General features: G+C 43.4%; 1 protein-coding gene across 1 annotated transcript in view; it reads left to right on the forward strand.

Annotated features, from left to right (window-relative positions):
- The window catches only part of LOC106583704 (SWI/SNF-related matrix-associated actin-dependent regulator of chromatin subfamily D member 1), a 31767-nt gene extending 14126 nt beyond the window's left edge, over window positions 1–17641 (forward strand). Inside the window, exons 2-12 of the mRNA XM_014168208.2 lie at window positions 2516–2691; window positions 2812–2977; window positions 3762–3884; window positions 3992–4108; window positions 4217–4318; window positions 8033–8194; window positions 8654–8751; window positions 10417–10552; window positions 11860–11982; window positions 12127–12228; window positions 15943–17641. Of these exons, the coding sequence (XP_014023683.1) occupies window positions 2516–2691; window positions 2812–2977; window positions 3762–3884; window positions 3992–4108; window positions 4217–4318; window positions 8033–8194; window positions 8654–8751; window positions 10417–10552; window positions 11860–11982; window positions 12127–12228; window positions 15943–15996 (1359 nt within the window). The 3' untranslated portion in view covers window positions 15997–17641. The remainder of the gene's footprint in view (window positions 1–2515; window positions 2692–2811; window positions 2978–3761; window positions 3885–3991; window positions 4109–4216; window positions 4319–8032; window positions 8195–8653; window positions 8752–10416; window positions 10553–11859; window positions 11983–12126; window positions 12229–15942) is intronic.
- Window positions 17642–19845: the final 2204 nt, after the last annotated feature.

The following is a 19845-nucleotide window of genomic DNA, read 5'->3' on the forward strand; positions in this document are numbered from 1 at the left end:
TCCCTGTCTCTTCTCTCCCTGCTCCAGACTCTAACCCCTCCCTGTCTCTTCTCTCCCTGCTCCAGACTCTAACCCCTCCCTGTCTCTTCTCTCCCTGCTCCAGACTCTAACCCCTCCCTCCTCCAGACTCTAACCTCTCCCTCCTCCAGACTCTAACCCCTCCCTGTCTCTTCTCTCCCTCCTCCAGACTCTAACCCCTCCCTGTCTCTTCTCTCCCTGCTCCAGACTCTAACCCCTCCCTGTCTCTTCTCTCCCTGCTCCAGACTCTAACCCCTCCCTGTCTCTTCTCTCCCTGCTCCAGACTCTAACCCCTCCCTGTCTCTTCTCTCCCTGCTCCAGACTCTAACCCCCCCCCTCCTCCAGACTCTAACCTCTCCCTCCTCCAGACTCTAACCCCCCCCTGTCTCTTCTCTCCCTGCTCCAGACTCTAACCCCTCCCTGTCTCTTCTCTCCCTGCTCCAGACTCTAACCCCTCCCTGTCTCTTCTCTCCCTGCTCCAGACTCTAACCCCTCCCTGTCTCTTCTCTCCCTGCTCCAGACTCTAACCCCTCCCTGTCTCTTCTCTCCCTGCTCCAGACTCTAACCCCTCCCTGTCTCTTCTCTCCCTGCTCCAGACTCTAACCCCTCCCTGTCTCTTCTCTCCCTGCTCCAGACTCTAACCCCTCCCTGTCTCTTCTCTCCCTGCTCCAGACTCTAACCCCTCCCTGTCTCTTCTCTCCCTGCTCCAGACTCTAACCCCTCCCTGTCTCTTCTCTCCCTGCTCCAGACTCTAACCCCTCCCTGTCTCTTCTCTCCCTGCTCCAGACTCTAACCCCTCCCTGTCTCTTCTCTCCCTGCTCCAGACTCTAACCCCTCCCTGTCTCTTCTCTCCCTGCTCCAGACTCTAACCCCTCCCTGTCTCTTCTCTCCCTGCTCCAGACTCTAACCCCTCCCTGTCTCTTCTCTCCCTGCTCCAGACTCTAACCCCTCCCTGTCTCTTCTCTCCCTGCTCCAGACTCTAACCCCTCCCTGTCTCTTCTCTCCCTGCTCCAGACTCTAACCCCTCCCTGTCTCTTCTCTCCCTGCTCCAGACTCTAACCCCTCCCTGTCTCTTCTCTCCCTGCTCCAGACTCTAACCCCTCCCTGTCTCTTCTCTCCCTCCTCCAGACTCTAACCCCTCCCTGTCTCTTCTCTCCCTGCTCCAGACTCTAACCCCTCCCTGTCTCTTCTCTCCCTGCTCCAGACTCTAACCCCTCCCTGTCTCTTCTCTCCCTGCTCCAGACTCTAACCCCTCCCTGTCTCTTCTCTCCCTGCTCCAGACTCTAACCCCTCCCTGTCTCTTCTCTCCCTGCTCCAGACTCTAACCCCTCCCTGTCTCTTCTCTCCCTGCTCCAGACTCTAACCCCTCCCTGTCTCTTCTCTCCCTGCTCCAGACTCTAACCCCTCCCTGTCTCTTCTCTCCCTGCTCCAGACTCTAACCCCTCCCTGTCTCTTCTCTCCCTGCTCCAGACTCTAACCCCTCCCTGTCTCTTCTCTCCCTGCTCCAGACTCTAACCCCTCCCTGTCTCTTCTCTCCCTGCTCCAGACTCTAACCCCTCCCTGTCTCTTCTCTCCCTCCTCCAGACTCTAACCCCTCCCTGTCTCTTCTCTCCCTGCTCCAGACTCTAACCCCTCCCTGTCTCTTCTCTCCCTGCTCCAGACTCTAACCTCTCCCTGTCTCTTCTCTCCCTGCTCCAGACTCTAACCCCTCCCTGTCTCTTCTCTCCCTGCTCCAGACTCTAACCCCTCCCTGTCTCTTCTCTCCCTGCTCCAGACTCTAACCCCTCCCTGTCTCTTCTCTCCCTGCTCCAGACTCTAACCCCTCCCTGTCTCTTCTCTCCCTGCTCCAGACTCTAACCCCTCCCTGTCTCTTCTCTCCCTGCTCCAGACTCTAACCCCTCCCTGTCTCTTCTCTCCCTGCTCCAGACTCTAACCCCTCCCTGTCTCTTCTCTCCCTGCTCCAGACTCTAACCCCTCCCTGTCTCTTCTCTCCCTGCTCCAGACTCTAACCCCCTCCTGTCTCTTCTCTCCCTGCTCCAGACTCTAACCTCTCCCTGTCTCTTCTCTCCCTGCTCCAGACTCTAACCCCTCCTCTGTCTCTTCTCTCCCTGCTCCAGACTCTAACCCCTCCCTGTCTCTTCTCTCCCTGCTCCAGACTCTAACCCCTCCCTGTCTCTTCTCTCCCTCCTCCAGACTCTAACCCCTCCCTGTCTCTTCTCTCCCTGCTCCAGACTCTAACCCCTCCCTGTCTCTTCTCTCCCTGCTCCAGACTCTAACCCCTCCCTGTCTCTTCTCTCCCTGCTCCAGACTCTAACCCCTCCCTGTCTCTTCTCTCCCTGCTCCAGACTCTAACCCCTCCCTGTCTCTTCTCTCCCTGCTCCAGACTCTAACCACTCCCTGTCTCTTCTCTCCCTGCTCCAGACTCTAACCCCTCCCTGTCTCTTCTCTCCCTGCTCCAGACTCTAACCCCTCCCTGTCTCTTCTCTCCCTGCTCCAGAGACCAGGTGGGATGCCCCCCTCCAGCCGTATGACACCCCAGGGTCCGCCCATGGGGCCTCCAGGCTACGGCTCCAGCCCCGTGTCCCGACCAGGGATGCCTGGCGTCATGGATCCCTCCCGTAAGAGGCCTGCCCCCCAGCAGGTCCAACAGGTCCAGCAACAGCGCAACCAACAGTAAGATCTGACTAGCCATCGGTATTTGTTATTTTAGGCTTGAATGGATTTACTTCAACAGTAATATTACATTTTTTCGTTCCTTATAAACTCCCACTGTATTGTTTTTTTCAATTGCAGTACAAAGAAGAAGAAAATGGCGGATAAGATTTTACCTCAGAGGATCCGGGAGCTGGTGCCAGAGTCTCAGGCCTACATGGACCTGCTGGCGTTTGAGAGGAAGCTGGATCAGACCATCATGAGGAAACGTCTGGACATCCAGGAGGCACTCAAGAGACCCATCAAGGTAACAAATATGGAGTTATGTCCTCACTAGGGCCAAGGCTTGTATTCATAAAGCTTTTCAAATCAAATTGTGTTTGTCACATGCGCCGAATACAACCGGTGTAGCCCTTAACCAACAATGCAGTTTTAAGAAAAATAACTGTTAAGTTAAAAATAGGTAGGAAAGTGCAGCAGTAAAATAACAATAGCGAGGCTATATACAGGGGGTACCGATACAGACTCAATGTGCAGGGGCACCGGTTAGTCGAGGTAATATGTACTTGTAGGTAAGGTGACTATTTTTTTTATTTAACCTTTATTTATTAACCAGGTAGGCTAGTTGAGAACAAGTTCTCATTTACAACTGCGACCTGGCCAAGATAAAGCAAAGCAGTTCGACACATACAACAACACAGAGTTACACATGGAATAAACAAACATACAGTCAATAATACAGTATAAAAAAGACAAATCTATATACAGTGAGTGCAAATGAGGGAAGATAAGGGAGGTGCATAGATAATAAACAGAGTAAAGTATAGTACAGTGCTGATCTAGGATCATTGCCTTTTCGATCCTAATGAATAACATTAGATGGACAGGGATGATTTTATAGGCTACAATTCAGGCCCAGGATCCTTTCCTGACCGACAAGGTGGCCAGACCAGAAAAGCTCAGGGCCTGAGTTGTAGCTTATAAAATGGGACTTGGGAGTTTTCCCTGGTCATCACGTCCCATGTTTTGCTCTGAAGGTAATACACATTTTGACAGTGAAATTCAACATGACTGGGCTTCTTGTGTTTCAGCAAAAGCGAAAGCTTCGTATCTTCATATCCAACACCTTCAACCCTGCCAAGCCCGACGCAGAAGACGGAGAGGGCACTGTTGCATCATGGGAGCTGCGTGTTGAAGGGCGCCTGCTTGAAGATGTAGGACTAATTAGTAGCCATATGTTTGTGTGTGTGTCTGTGTGTTGACAGATAGTGTCTTGTGTGTGTTTATAACTTGAAATGTCTGAAAAAAAATGTTTTCTCAGACTGCTGTGTCCAAATATGAAGCCACCAAGCAGAAGAGAAAGTTCTCTTCCTTCTTCAAGTCTCTGGTCATCGAGTTGGACAAGGACCTCTATGGGCCTGACAATCACTTGGTCGAGGTAAGAAGATGTGGTTTAATCTTCGGATATAAAAATGTATGATTTAGATTTGTTTTTCATGAATAGGCAATCAATATTAGCTAATTTTAGTATTTTTTTATATTATAGTGGCACAGGACTGCGACCACTCAGGAGACAGACGGGTTCCAGGTGAAGAGGCCAGGGGATGTGGGCGTACGCTGCACTGTCCTGCTCATGCTGGACTACCAGGTAAACACACCTCTAATCACAACCTGCTAAAGTTAAAACCTATTTGGTTGTGTCCAATTATTCCATGCAAAACAATTGCGCACATTTAGCTCTATCATCAGAGATACACAGCTAGTAACTGTTTAGCTCTATCATCAGAGTTATACAGCTAGTAACTGTTTAGCTCTATCATCAGAGATATACAGCTAGTAACTGTTTAGCTCTATCATCAGAGTTATACAGCTAGTAACTGTTTAGCTCTATCATCAGAGTTACACAGCTAGTAACTGTTTAGCTCTATCATCAGAGTTATACAGCTAGTAACTGTTTAGCTCTATCATCAGAGTTATACAGCTGGTAACTGTTTAGCTCTATCATCAGAGTTACACAGCTAGTAACTGTTTAGCTCTATCATCAGAGTTATACAGCTAGTAACTGTTTAGCTCTATCATCAGAGTTATACAGCTGGTAACTGTTTAGCTCTATCATCAGAGTTACACAGCTAGTAACTGTTTAGCTCTATCATCAGAGTTATACAGCTAGTAACTGTTTAGCTCTATCATCAGAGTTACACAGCTAGTAACTGTTTAGCTCTATCATCAGAGTTATACAGCTAGTAACTGTTTAGCTCTATCATCAGAGTTACACAGCTAGTAACTGTTTAGCTCTATCATCAGAGTTATACAGCTAGTAACTGTTTAGCTCTATCATCAGAGTTATACAGCTAGTAACTGTTTAGCCCTATCATCAGAGTTACACAGCTAGTAACTGTTTAGCTCTATCATCAGAGTTATACAGCTAGTAACTGTTTAGCTCTATCATCAGAGTTATACAGCTAGTAACTGTTTAGCTCTATCATCAGAGTTACACAGCTAGTAACTGTTTAGCTCTATCATCAGAGTTACACAGCTAGTAACTGTTTAGCCCTATCATCAGAGTTACACAGCTAGTAACTGTTTAGCTCTATCATCAGAGTTACACAGCTAGTAACTGTTTAGCTCTATCATCAGAGTTATACAGCTAGTAACTGTTTAGCTCTATCATCAGAGTTACACAGCTAGTAACTGTTTAGCTCTATCATCAGAGTTACACAGCTAGTAACTGTTTAGCTCTATCATCAGAGTTACACAGCTAGTAACTGTTTAGCTCTATCATCAGAGATATACAGCTAGTAACTGTTTAGCTCTATCATCAGAGTTACACAGCTAGTAACTGTTTAGCTCTATCATCAGAGATATACAGCTAGTAACTGTTTAGCTCTATCATCAGAGATATACAGCTAGTAACTGTTTAGCTCTATCATCAGAGTTATACAGCTAGTAACTGTTTAGCTCTATCATCAGTTATACACAGCTAGTAACTGTTTAGCTCTATCATCAGAGATACACAGCTAGTAACTGTTTAGCTCTATCATCAGAGTATACACAGCTAGTAACTGTTTAGCTCTATCATCAGAGTTATACAGCTAGTAACTGTTTAGCTCTATCATCAGAGTTATACAGCTAGTAACTGTTTAGCTCTATCATCAGAGATACACAGCTAGTAACTGTTTAGCTCTATCATCAGAGTTATACAGCTAGTAACTGTTTAGCTCTATCATCAGAGTTATACAGCTGGTAACTGTTTAGCTCTATCATCAGAGTTATACAGCTAGTAACTGTTTAGCTCTATCATCAGAGTTATACAGCTAGTAACTGTTTAGCTCTATCATCAGAGTTATACAGCTAGTAACTGTTTAGCTCTATCATCAGAGTTATACAGCTAGTAACTGTTTAGCTCTATCATCAGAGTTATACAGCTGGTAACTGTTTAGCTCTATCATCAGAGTTACACAGCTAGTAACTGTTTAGCTCTATCATCAGAGTTATACAGCTAGTAACTGTTTAGCTCTATCATCAGAGTTATACAGCTGGTAACTGTTTAGCTCTATCATCAGAGTTATACAGCTGGTAACTGTTTAGCTCTATCATCAGAGATACACAGCTAGTAACTGTTTAGCTCTATCATCAGTTATACAGCTAGTAACTGTTTAGCTCTATCATCAGAGTTATACAGCTGGTAACTGTTTAGCTCTATCATCAGAGTTACACAGCTGGTAACTGTTTAGCTCTATCATCAGAGTTATACAGCTAGTAACTGTTTAGCTCTATCATCAGAGTTACACAGCTAGTAACTGTTTAGCCCTATCATCAGAGTTATACAACAGGTAATGGCATGGTTTTCATGATCAGTAAAGCATCTGTTGATCATGTAATTTCAGATACGTTAGGGTAGCCAATCTGTTTGGCATGTTAGATAGCTTGACATCAGCAACTAGCCTATTTTTATTCACAACTCGTCCTGGTAAACGCCAGTCATCACCACTATAGATGGCATCTAGTGTATCCCCTGGAAGTTAGCTTGTCCACTAGCATTACTGACCTGATCTGGTGTTAGCTTGTCCACTAGCATTACTGACCTGATCTGGTATTAGCTTGTCCACTAGCATTACTGACCTGATCTGGTGTTAGCTTGTCCACTAGCATTACTGACCTGATCTGGTATTAGCTTGTCCACTAGCATTACTGACCTGATCTGGTGTTAGCTTGTCCACTAGCATTACTGACCTGATCTGGTGTTAGCTTGTCCACTAGCATTACTGACCTGATCTGGTGTTAGCTTGTCCACTAGCATTACTGACCTGATCTGGTGTTAGCTTGTCCACTAGCATTACTGACCTGATCTGGTGTTAGCTTGTCCACTAGCATTACTGACCTGATCTGGTATTAGCTTGTCCACTAGCATTACTGACCTGATCTGGTGTTAGCTTGTCCACTAACATTACTGACCTGATCTGGTGTTAGCTTGTCCACTAGCATTACTGACCTGATCTGGTATTAGCTTGTCCACTAGCATTACTGACCTGATCTGGTGTTAGCTTGTCCACTAGCATTACTGACCTGATCTGGTGTTAGCTTGTCCACTAGCATTACTGACCTGATCTGGTGTTAGCTTGTCCACTAGCATTACTGACCTGATCTGGTGTTAGCTTGTCCACTAGCATTACTGACCTGATCTGGTGTTAGCTTGTCCACTAGCATTACTGACCTGATCTGGTGTTAGCTTGTCCACTAGCATTACTGACCTGATCTGGTGTTAGCTTGTCCACTAGCATTACTGACCTGATCTGGTGTTAGCTTGTCCACTAGCATTACTGACCTGATCTGGTGTTAGCTTGTCCACTAACATTACTGACCTGATCTGGTGTTAGCTTGTCTACTAGCATTACTGACCTGATCTGGTGTTCGCTAACTAGCTAACCAATTTTACGTGGTCCATCAATCAATGTAGCCTATCATGTCTGTCAGCAGCAATCGTGATTAAACATTCTTAAAAACAATGTTGAAAAGGGGATAATGTTGTAAGCTAGCTATGTTGGTAGGATAAAAAAGTACATCACTTGCCAACAGTAGGCTAGCCAACATGGGCATATGTGCCCTTATGCTGCTTGACAGGCAGAGCCGACCAAGGATGGAACATTTACCTAAACTACTTGTTTGGGTATAGTACACAATTTTATATTTGTAGTTCTATGCTCTTCTCTTTATTGTGACGCTTTATTGATAACGACCTATATGAACCAGGTGTTTTTGACCGCTGGGCCTTTCTCAACATCTCTCCCAAATACATGCTTGTCGTTTGCGTCTTCAGTTTGATGGTGTAATGCCTCTGCTAATTTCACTTCTCTCTCCCCAGCCCCCTCAGTTCAAACTGGACCCTCGTCTGGCCCGTATGTTGGGGATCCACACCCAGACCAGGCCGGTCATCATCCAGGCCCTCTGGCAGTATGTTAAGACCCACAAGCTGCAGGACCCCCACGAGAGAGAGTTCATCAACTGTGACAAGTACCTGCAGCAGGTCAGAGTTCATCAACTGTGACAAGTACCTGCAGCAGGTCAGAGTTCATCAACTGTGACAAGTGCCTGCAGCAGGTCAGAGTTCATCAACTGTGACAAGTGCCTGCAGCAGGTCAGAGAGCAGCAATTCTCCTCTTTGTTCACAGCTGGTTGGAAGATATAAGCCTTTCTTGGGGAAAATAGAACCAGTGTCTTTTCCCCACGTTTGTATCTGTAATGTTGAGGATTTGTTATACAACCTGATGGACAGTATGTTAGTAACGGGATTTTGCCTTTTCATCATCTTTATGGGTAAATGGGTCTGTTATGTTGTCCTTAGCCCAAACACGCCATAGACCTCTGATATATGATCTTTATTAACTGTCCATAGCTGAAACATACAAAGCACAATATTCAAATCCTTGCATGTCCAGTTCTTGAGTAAATGAATAAAGTTGTGTTTTTATCTATGTTGTTCTAGATCTTTGAGACCCAGCGTATGAAATTCTCTGAGATCCCACAACGTCTACATGCTCTCCTGATGCCTCCAGAACCCATCATCATTAACCATGTCATCAGGTAGGACTAACCCTAATCGTCTTTATTAACCATGATATCAGGTAGGACTAACCCTAATCGTCTTTATTAACCATGATATCAGGTAGGACTAACCCTAATCGTCTTTATTAACCATGATATCAGGTAGGACTAACCCTAATCGTCTTTATTAACCATGATATCAGGTAGGACTAACCCTAATCGTCTTTATTAACCATGATATCAGGTAGGACTAACCCTAATCGTCTTTATTAACCATGTCATCAGGTAGGACTAACCCTAATCGTCTTTATTAACCATGTCATCAGGTAGGACTAACCCTAATCGTCTTTATTAACCATGTCATCAGGTAGGACTAACCCTAATCGTCTTTATTAACCATGATATCAGGTAGGACTAACCCTAATCGTCTTTATTAACCATGATATCAGGTAGGACTAACCCTAATCGTCTTTATTAACCATGATATCAGGTAGGACTAACCCTAATCGTCTTTATTAACCATGATATCAGGTAGGACTAACCCTAATCGTCTTTATTAACCATGTCATCAGGTAGGACTAACCCTAATCGTCTTTATTAACCATGACATCAGGTAGGACTAACCCTAATCGTCTTTATTAACCATGATATCAGGTAGGACTAACCCTAATCGTCTTTATTAACCATGATATCAGGTAGGACTAACCCTAATCGTCTTTATTAACCATGACATCAGGTAGGACTAACCCTAATCGTCTTTATTAACCATGATATCAGGTAGGACTAACCCTAATCGTCTTTATTAACCATGATATCAGGTAGGACTAACCCTAATCGTCTTTATTAACCATGATATCAGGTAGGACTAACCCTAATCGTCTTTATTAACCATGACATCAGGTAGGACTAACCCTAATCGTCTTTATTAACCATGATATCAGGTAGGACTAACCCTAATCGTCTTTATTAACCATGATATCAGGTAGGACTAACCCTAATCGTCTTTATTAACCATGATATCAGGTAGGACTAACCCTAATCGTCTTTATTAACCATGATATCAGGTAGGACTAACCCTAATCGTCTTTATTAACCATGTCATCAGGTAGGACTAACCCTAATCGTCTTTATTAACCATGATATCAGGTAGGACTAACCCTAATCGTCTTTATTAACCATGATATCAGGTAGGACTAACCCTAATCGTCTTTATTAACCATGATATCAGGTAGGACTAACCCTAATCGTCTTTATTAACCATGATATCAGGTAGGACTAACCCTAATCGTCTTTATTAACCATGATATCAGGTAGGACTAACCCTAATCGTCTTTATTAACCATGATATCAGGTAGGACTAACCCTAATCGTCTTTATTAACCATGTCATCAGGTAGGACTAACCCTTACCTCCAGCAACAACACCTCACTATGTCCTCCTCGCCACTAGGGTCCACACCTCACCATGTCATCACTTGGGTCTAGAGTTGTTCCGTGGTTAGGAAGAACTCCTGGCCTTTTTTTGTAACACAATGATCAGATGTCACAATGCCTACAGAAGTGTTCGAATGTCTCAGGAACCACGTTAATCTGATATAGAACAGTCCTGAGATGTGCAGCGTGACTACAAGAAAGGACCGTTTGGAACGAACCCATAGTGTAAGATAGATCATGCAGAGTCTAACTCCTCTCTGTGTGTCTACAGTGTGGATCCCAATGACCAGAAGAAGACAGCCTGCTATGACATCGATGTGGAGGTGGACGACACTCTAAAGACCCAGATGAACTCCTTCCTCCTATCCACTGCCAGCCAGCAGGAGATCGCTGGCCTGGACAACAAGGTATGTATGGTGTATAGTTGAACTTTACATGGGTCCATTAATTTTCAAGGGATGGAATCTAGCCTACAACATCTTATGGTGAGCTATTCTGAGGCTGTGTGGCCGAGGCAATGAACAGATGTTTTTCCACACACCTTTTGTCTCCTATTGTACAGCCCGTTGTCAGAACGCTGGAAGAGTGAAAAATAGAGGCGCTATAAAAAATAAAATGCATTGCATTGTTGATACGAACTACAGTCAACAGGGACTGGGAGCAGACAGGGACCGACTACAGAGAAACTCACTGAACCTGAAATAAAAGGAGAAATAGACAGCCCTCCTCCCCCTTCTCCAGAAAGACAGTCCTCCTCTCCAGAAAGACAGTCCTTCTCCAGAAATAGACAGCCCTCCTACCTCCTCCCCAGAAATAGACAGCCCTCCTACCTCCTCCCCAGAAATAGACAGCCCTCCTACCTCCTCTCCAGAAATAGACAGCCCTCCTACCTCCTCTCCAGAAATAGACAGCCCTCCTACCTCCTCTCCAGAAATAGACAGCCCTCCTACCTCCTCTCCAGAAATAGACAGCCCTCCTACCTCCTCTCCAGAAATAGACAGCCCTCCTACCTCCTCTCCAGCAGCAGTACGCCTACTTCAAGTTCAGACTGTTAATACAGACAAAGAACAAGACCCCACAGGAAAGAGTCTCTGAGAGACACACCCTGTCAGTAGCATTGGCTGCAGGTCTTATCCCTGTGATTGCAGAGAGACCAGAGCTGAGGTATCTAGTGCAGACTAAGGTTAGAGAGACCTCCATTAGACAGTAGTGTATTCAGTAGTGTTTAAAACAGACAGCTCGGTGCATTCAACATGTCAATACTTCTCACAAATGCAAGTAGTGAGGAAGTCAATCTCTCCTCTACTTTGAGCCATGAGAGATTGACATGCATATTATTAATGTTAGCTCTCCGTGTACATTTAAGGGCCAGTTGTGCTGTCCTGTTCTGGGTAAATTGTAATTCGACAAGCTGCTGTGACAAAGGCCAATTTAACACAACAGAGATGAGATCTTCTCTACTGAGGGAGGAGCTAACATGATGTCCTACTACAGGGACTACAGACTGGTTCAATCTGGTTCATGTTACTGAAGTATGGATCCATTTGCATTGTTGTCTGGTCTAATAAACATAACAAAGAAAAGTCACTCTACTTCATCCATCTTGGTTTGGACATCCATCTTGCTGTTTCTTCCCCTTCAGATCATTTAGACAGTAGTTTATTCAGATGTTGAACTAGGATTGACCCTCCATCTCTCTCTTCTTCCCCTGTAGATCCATGAGACCATAGAGACGATCAACCAGCTGAAGACCCAGAGAGAGTTCATGTTGAGCTTCGCCAGAGACCCCCAGGGCTTCATCAACGACTGGCTGCAGTCACAGTGCAGGGATCTCAAGGTAAACACACAGGGAAACACCATTATGGAACATAGTTCAATAGAGAGAGAACATTCTGGCTGCTGTCAACACGAAACTACACATTATACCTGTAGGCTTTATTGAAGGAAATTAAGTTTCTAATGTATATGATTATTTTTACAGACTATGACTGATGTGGTTGCGAACCCAGAAGAGGAGAGGAGAGCAGAGTTCTATTTCCAACCCTGGGCCCAGGAGGCCGTGTGTCGTTACTTCTACTCCAAGGTAAAATGCTCACCTCTCACCATTCTGTGTGTGTACCCAAGAAAGTAAAAGTGCTATATGTGCCATGTAAAAAAAGCTAACGTTTAAGTTCCTTGCTCAGAACATGAGAACATATGAAAGCTGGTGGTTCCTTTTAACATGAGTCTTCAATATTCCCAGGTAAGAAGTTTTAGGTTGTAGTTATTATAGGAATTATAGGACTATTTCTCTATATACGATTTGTATTTCATATACCTTTGACTATTGGATGTTCTTATAGGCACTTTAGTATTGCCAGTGTAACAGTATAGCTTCCGTCCCTCTCCTCGCTCCTACCTGGGCTCGAACCAGGAACACATCGACAACTGCCACCCTCGAAGCAGCGTTACCCATGTAGAGCAAGGGGAACAACCACTCCCAAGTCTCAGAGCGAGTGGCGTTTCAAACGCTATTAGTGCGCACCCCGCTAACTAGCTAGCCATTTCACATCGGTTACACCAGCCTAATCTTGGGGGTTGAAGTCATAAACAGCACAATGCTTGCGTAGAGCTGCTGGCAAACGCACGAAGGTGCTGTTTGAATGAATGCTTACGAGCCTGCTGCTGCCTACCATCGCTCAGTCAGACTGCTCTATCAAATATCCAATCATAGACTTAATTATAACACACAGAAATACGAGCCTTTGGTCATTAATATGGTCGAATCCGGAAACGATCATTTCGAAAACGAAACGTTTATTATTTAGTGAAATACGGAACCGTTCCGTATTTTATCTAACGGGTGGCATCCCTAAGTCTAAATATTCCTGTTACATTGTACAACCTTCAATGTTATGTCATAATTATGTACAATTCTGGCAAATTAATTACGGCCTTTGTTAGGAATAAATGGACTTCACACAGTTCGCAATGAGCCAGGTGGCCCAAACTGCTGCATATAGGGTATATGCTTGCACGGAACGCAAGAGAAGTGACACAACTTCCCTAGTTATAAGAAATTCATGTTAGCAGGCAATATTAACTAAATATGCAGGTTAAAAAAATATATACTTGTGTATTGATTTTTAAGAAAGGCATTAATGTTTATGGTTAGGTACAGTGGTGCAACGACAGTGCTTTTTTCGCAAATGCGCTTGTTAAATCATTACCCGTTTGTCGAAGTAGGCTGTGATTCGATGAGAAATTAACAGGCACCGCATCAATTATATGCAACGGAGGACACGTTAGATAACTACACATGGTTGATGATATTAGTAGTTTAACTAGTGATTATGTTAAGATTGATAGTTTTTTTTATAAGATAAGTTTAATGCTAGCTAGCAACTTACCTTGGCTTCTTGCTGCTCTCGCGTAACAGGTAGTCAGCCTGCCATGCAGGCTCCTCGTGGAGTGCAATGTACGGCAGGTGTTTAGAGCGTTGGACTAGTAACCGGAAGGTTGCAAAAACGAATCCCTGAGGTGACAAGGTAAAAATCTGTTGTTCTGCCCCTGAACAAGGCAGTTAACCCCCGTTCCTAGGCCGTCATTGAAAATAAGAATGTGTTTTTAATCTGACGTGCCTAGTTAAATAAAGGTAGACATTTTTTTTTACAGTGTACAAAAATACCGATTACCGGTTCTTATAAAAACTTGAAATCGGCCCATTTTAATCGGCCATTACGATTAATCGGTTGAGCTCTAGTGTGTGTGTGCCGTGGTGTGTGTGTGTGTGTGTGTGTGTGTGTGTGTGTGTGTGTGTGTGTGTGTGTGTGTGTGTGTGTGCCGTGGTGTGTGTGTGTGTGCCGTGGTGTGTGCGTGTATGCCGTGGTGTGTGTGTGTGTGTGTGTGTGTGTGTGTGTGTGTGTGTGTGTGTGTGTGTGTATACCGTAGTGTGTGTACCGTGGTGGGTGGGTGTGTGTGTGTACCGCAGTGTGTGTGTGTGTGTGTGGGTGTGTGTGTACACCGTGGTTTTACATCAAGGTAAATCAAATCAAATGTTATTGGTCACATACACATGGTTAGCAGATGTTAATGTGAGTGTAGTGAAATGCTTGTGCTTCTAGTTCTGACCATGCAGTAATATCTAACAAGTATTCTAACATGTAATCTAACAAATTCACAACGACTACCTAATACACACAAATGTAAAGGGATGAATATGTACATATTGTATATATATGGATGAGCAAATGCCTTGCGGCATAGGCAAGATGCAGTAGATGGTATAGAATACAGTATATACATATGAGATGAGTAAAGTAGGATATCTAGACATTTATTAAAGTGGCGTTATTTAAAGTGACTAGTGATACCTTAAAGTGGCAAGAGATTTGAGTCTGTATGTTGGCAGAAGCCTCTCCTATGTTAGTGATGGCTGTTTAACAGTCTGATGGCCTTAAGATAGAAGCTGTTTTCAGTCTCTCGGTTCCAGCTTTGATGCACCTGTACTGACCTCGCCTTCTGGATGATAGCGGGGTGAACAGGCAGTGGCTCGGGTGGTTGTTGTCCTTGATGATCTTTTTGGCCTTCCTGTGACATCGGGTGGTGTAGGTGTCCTGGAGGGCAGGTAGTTTGCCCCCGGTGATGCGTTGTGCAGACCTCACTACCCTCTGGAGAGCCTTGCAGTTATGGGCGGAGCAGTTGCCGCACGACTCTACTTTGATTGCCTTTGTGGAGGGAGTAGCTACACTGTTTGTATTCGTCATGTTTCCAGTCGCCTTGCCGTGATTAAAAGCGATGGTTCACGCTTTCCGTTTTGCACGAATGCTGCCATCAATCCACGCTTTCTGGTTAGGGAAGGTTTTAATACATCACCTATGCACTTGCTAATAAACTCGCTCACCGAGTCAGCGTATACATCAATGTTGTTTTCTGAGGCTACCCGGAACATATCCCAGTCCACGTGATCGAAGCAATCTTGAAGCGTGGAATCCGATTGTTCAGACCAGCATTGGATAGACCTGAGCACGGCGTTTCTCGTTTTAGTTTCTGTCTATAGGCTGGGAGCAACAAAATGGAGTCGTGGTCAGATTTCCTGAAGGGAGGGCTTTGCATGCATCGCAGAAGTTGGTAGCAATGGTTGAGAATGCTGCCAGTCCATGTCGCTCATTCGATATGCTGATAGAATTTCGGAAGCCTTTTTCTCAGATTAGGTTTGTTAAAATCACCAACTACAATAAATGCAGGCACAGAATGTATGGTTTTCAGTTTACATAGAGTCCAGTGAAGTTCTTTCAGGGCTGTCGAGGTATCTGCTCGGGGGGGTGAATATAAACGGCTGTGATTATAATCGAAGAGAATTCTCTTGGTAGGTAATGCGGTCGGCATTTGATTGTAAGTAATTCTAGGTCAGGTGAACAAAAGGACTGAACTTCCTGTATGTTGTTATGATCACACCATGAGTCGTTAATCATAAGGCATACACCCCCGCCCTTCTTCTTACCAGAGAGTTGTTTGTTTCTGTCGGCCCGATGCGTGGTAGGTAAAGCCTTCACTCCTGCCGTTCGTTCTCCATGATGGTCGTCATCTCTGTGTCACCAAGCGTTTTTTCTGCCCTACTAAATACTTTAAAATCTTTCTCTGAACAAGATTTTCAATTGTAATTTATATTACGGTACTGGTATTTGTCTGATATTACCTGGTATTCCTTTCACTTATGAAATGGAATTTCCATTTCTGAAATTAATTTTCTTCTTTATCTGCATTTTAATATATATATATATTTTTTTTTTTTTAATTTTTTTTTAATGTATTTCAGGTTCAGCAGAGGAGGCAGGAGCTGGAACAAGCCCTGGGAATCAGAAACACTTAGAGATGAAGATGTTGAAGAAAAACAGGCCAACAGAGGAACAAGTCGCCATTCTCTCTGGGAGGAGGAAGAGAAGTGTGGGACATTCATTAATACGCCCCTGATTTGAGAAAAACTTCGATAAACATCTTTGATATACATCTGCTTTACTGCTGGTGGTAACTATAGGATATCTTTTTGAAAGTCACCTAGCAGGCTGTTATGGTTATATTATCCATGTTAGATTTTTACTTCCTCTCTCTTCATATTTGTCCCGCTAAAAGATCTTTTGACTTATTTTTTTCTCAATGGTCTGTCTCTATGCCTTACCTCAATGCATTCCCTTTTTGGGCTGAACTCTCTCAAGTCGCCAATCTTGAATCTATATTCAGGCCTAAGTGAGGTTGAAATGACCCCCAACTAAGTATTGATGCTACTCCACAATAACTAATATTGAGTAATTTAAGTCTTAACATTTGGCCATTTGTGAAAGAGCATTGGGTTCATTTTAAATACTTTGACTGTTTCTAACCTGCTCAGAGTCCATACTAACTCATAACTGATTAGGTGATAGACTACACACACTACCATTCTGGCTTTGCTCTGGAATTGATTTTTCAGTGTTTGTTTGGTATTGATAGGGTTGTGAGTATTCAATGGTCTTTTATTGCTGTGCTGGCTGTCCGTTTCTTAGTGGTTCAAGAGTATTCTAGAATTCTTGTTGTAGAATATTGTGTACCTCAAAAATTCTCCCCTGAACACTTCAAAGTATGGTGATGGCAGGCAGGCTTTACAATATTGTGAAGATTCAGTCTGTTGGTTTAGTTAATCATTTAAGGGGCCATTTCATTTGAAACTATTTTTGTGACGCTTTGTTTTTTTGTTAATTATCTTTTTTTATGTTTCGAAACTATGAATTATATTAAAGCTTGTATTGTTAGAAGTTAAACCTTAAGGAAGTAGTGTTTGTAGTAATTACCTCAAGTCGATCTAGTTTTGTAAATACTGAGAAGAATAATCTGGTTTGATGTGAAGGAAAAATGTATTTTAATGCTCCGATAGTTTTCCCAAGACGTTCCCCTTCAAGTGATCCCAATGGTTTAATCCAGAACATTCTCTATAACCTAACAGCAAGCTGAAGTTGCTTGTTGATCCCGTGTGGAAGAGAGAACAACCTTCAAGGTTCTACTGTTAGGTTAATAATTCCTCTGGGTTTTCATCTTTAGTATTTGTTAGTGTGCAGAAGCCATCAACACCGAGGAAGATAAGCATAGAGCTGGGTTCACTAGTAGATGTGACATATTGAAGAATTTCTGCATTTTTGATAGTATGATTGATAGCTTACGCCTGTTGTATTGCTGTTTAGATATGATGACATGTAAAGGATGTATGGCGCTTCATGGTTGGACTCAATTCATTATCAGTTCAGTAGTCAAGTGAATTGAAATGAAGCGCCATCTATTTTCAATGGGGATTTTTTTTTTCAATATTAAATTGTAATTTCCAACCACGTTCTGATTGTCTTGAATTGCCCCCAATCCTGCAAAGGATGATACTGAAGACTGATTGAAATCTTCAGACTTAAATTGTATTTTTCTCTTATTGACCAAACCTATTTTTCCCTGTATGTTTTAATCCTATGCTATAATAAAGGATATCTTCATGATAACTTCTCAGTTTGGAATGGATGATTTTAAAGATGGTTTTCTACCATTTGATGCACAAACTGGCCATTAAAATTGTTACCTGCCTAATGTTCAGCATCACAGTTTTTAGCTCTGGGATTCTTATAAACACCACACACACCTCTCATTGCTGTGAGAAGAGGGGTGATGCACGAGATGGCATAACAACCAGGGGATGGATCTGGTCATTGGCCCGCAGGTGAGCATATGTTTATAGGGCCAGGAGTTTTTCTTGGTCAGCTGTTCTTGTGAGAGGTTAAGGATGGGTTTTCTGGGGCTCCTAAAGTTGCCAAACTATAAGTATTGCTCCATTGAACCTTTTGCTCGTGAAATGATCCTAATCATACTAGGTCATAGCATCACCTCTGATTAGCCTCACATGTTCAAACAGTGAAGTCTGTTAAAGGATGAGTACCTGTATTTATTGAGAAGTCTTCATAAGGCAAACAATTTCTGTGATTAGAAAAAGTCCTCTTAAAATAAGGAAAGTGTGGCATTTCCGAACTTGGAAATGTATCAACTCGCGACCAAAGGCTTTTACTTGTGACATATAGTTAAATGCACTAAAGAGGAACAATAGGTACATATTGAACATGCACAATCCACAATCTTTTTACGTGTCTATTTTCAAAGGATTAAGCTAAGAACGTTAACAACTTCATAGTTAAGAACACTGAAACAAAATGGAACACTGAAACAAAATGGAACACTATAACAATATGGAACACTATAACAATATAGAACACTATAACAGTATAGAACACTATAACAATATAGAACACTATAACAACATAGAACACTATAACAGTATGGAACACTATAACAATATGGAAGAAAATGTAACTTATTCTACAAGAACCAATATCACTCCCTAAAAACACAACCTTATGGAACAGTCCTTGGATAGCTTTTCAGAATTCACAGATAAATTGGTCCACATGGAAAACTAAAGGCATAGAAACTGTAAATGACTTGCTAACAGGAAATACATTTATTTCCAGGACAGAATTAAAAAGTAATTTTGGATTGACCAATGTATACTGAAATGCAAGATGTAAAGTGTTGGTTTCATGAGCTGAAATAAAAGATCCCAGAAATGTTTCATACTTAAAGAAAAACATATTTCTCTCAAATGTTGTGCACAAATTTGTTTACATCCCTGTTAGTGAGCATTTCTCCTTTGCCAAGACAATCCATCAATCTGACAGGTGTGGAATATCAAGAAGCTGATTAAACAGCATGATAATTACACAGGTGCACCTTGTGCTAGGGACAATAAAAGGCCACTCTAAAACATGTAGTTTATTCACACAACAATGCCATAGATGTCTCAAGTTTTGAGGGTGTATGCAATTGGCACGCAGGAATTTCCATCAGAGCTGTTGCCAGAAAATGTAATGTTAATTTATTTACCATAAGCCACCTCCAACGTCATTTTACAGTATTTGGCAGTATGTCCAACCAGCCTCACAACCACAGACCACGTGTAACCATGTCAGCTCAGGACCTCATCTGGCTCATGTGAGAACAGCCATCCAGACAGCTGATGAAACTGTGGGTTTGCACAACCAAAGAATTTCTGCACAAACTGTCAGAAACCATCTCAGGGAAGCTCATCTGCGTGCTCGTTGTCCTCACCAGGGTCTTGACCTGACTACAGTTAGGCGTCATAAATTACTTCAGTGGGCTCACCTTCGATGGCCACTCACACCCAGGAGATCTTTATGGATGAATTTGGTGTCAACTGTACAGGGCAGATGACAGACAGCGTGTATATGGCGTCTTATGGGCGAGCAGTTTGTCAACGTTGTTAAACAGTGTGCCCCATGGTGGTGTTATGGTATGGGCAGGCAGACGCTACGGACAGTGAACACAATTGCATTTTATCGATGGCAATTTGAATGAACAAAGATATTGTGACGAGATCCTGAGGCCCATTGTCGTGCCATTCATCCGCCGCCATTACCTCATGGTTCAGCATTATAATGTGTAACCGATGTGAAATGGCTAGTTAGTTAGCGGTGGTGCGCGCTAATAGCGTTTCAATCGGTGACGTCACTCGCTCTGAGACTTGAAGTAGGGTTGCCCCTTGCGTTGCAAGGGCCGCGGCTTTTGTGGCGCGATGGGTAACGATGCTTCGTGGGGTGTCAGTTGTTGATGTGTGCAAGGGTCCCTGGTTCGAGCCCAG

The sequence above is a fragment of the Salmo salar genome, chromosome ssa22, assembly GCF_905237065.1.
Source record: "Salmo salar chromosome ssa22, Ssal_v3.1, whole genome shotgun sequence".
In the NCBI taxonomy this organism is placed as follows: Eukaryota; Metazoa; Chordata; class Actinopteri; order Salmoniformes; family Salmonidae; genus Salmo; species Salmo salar.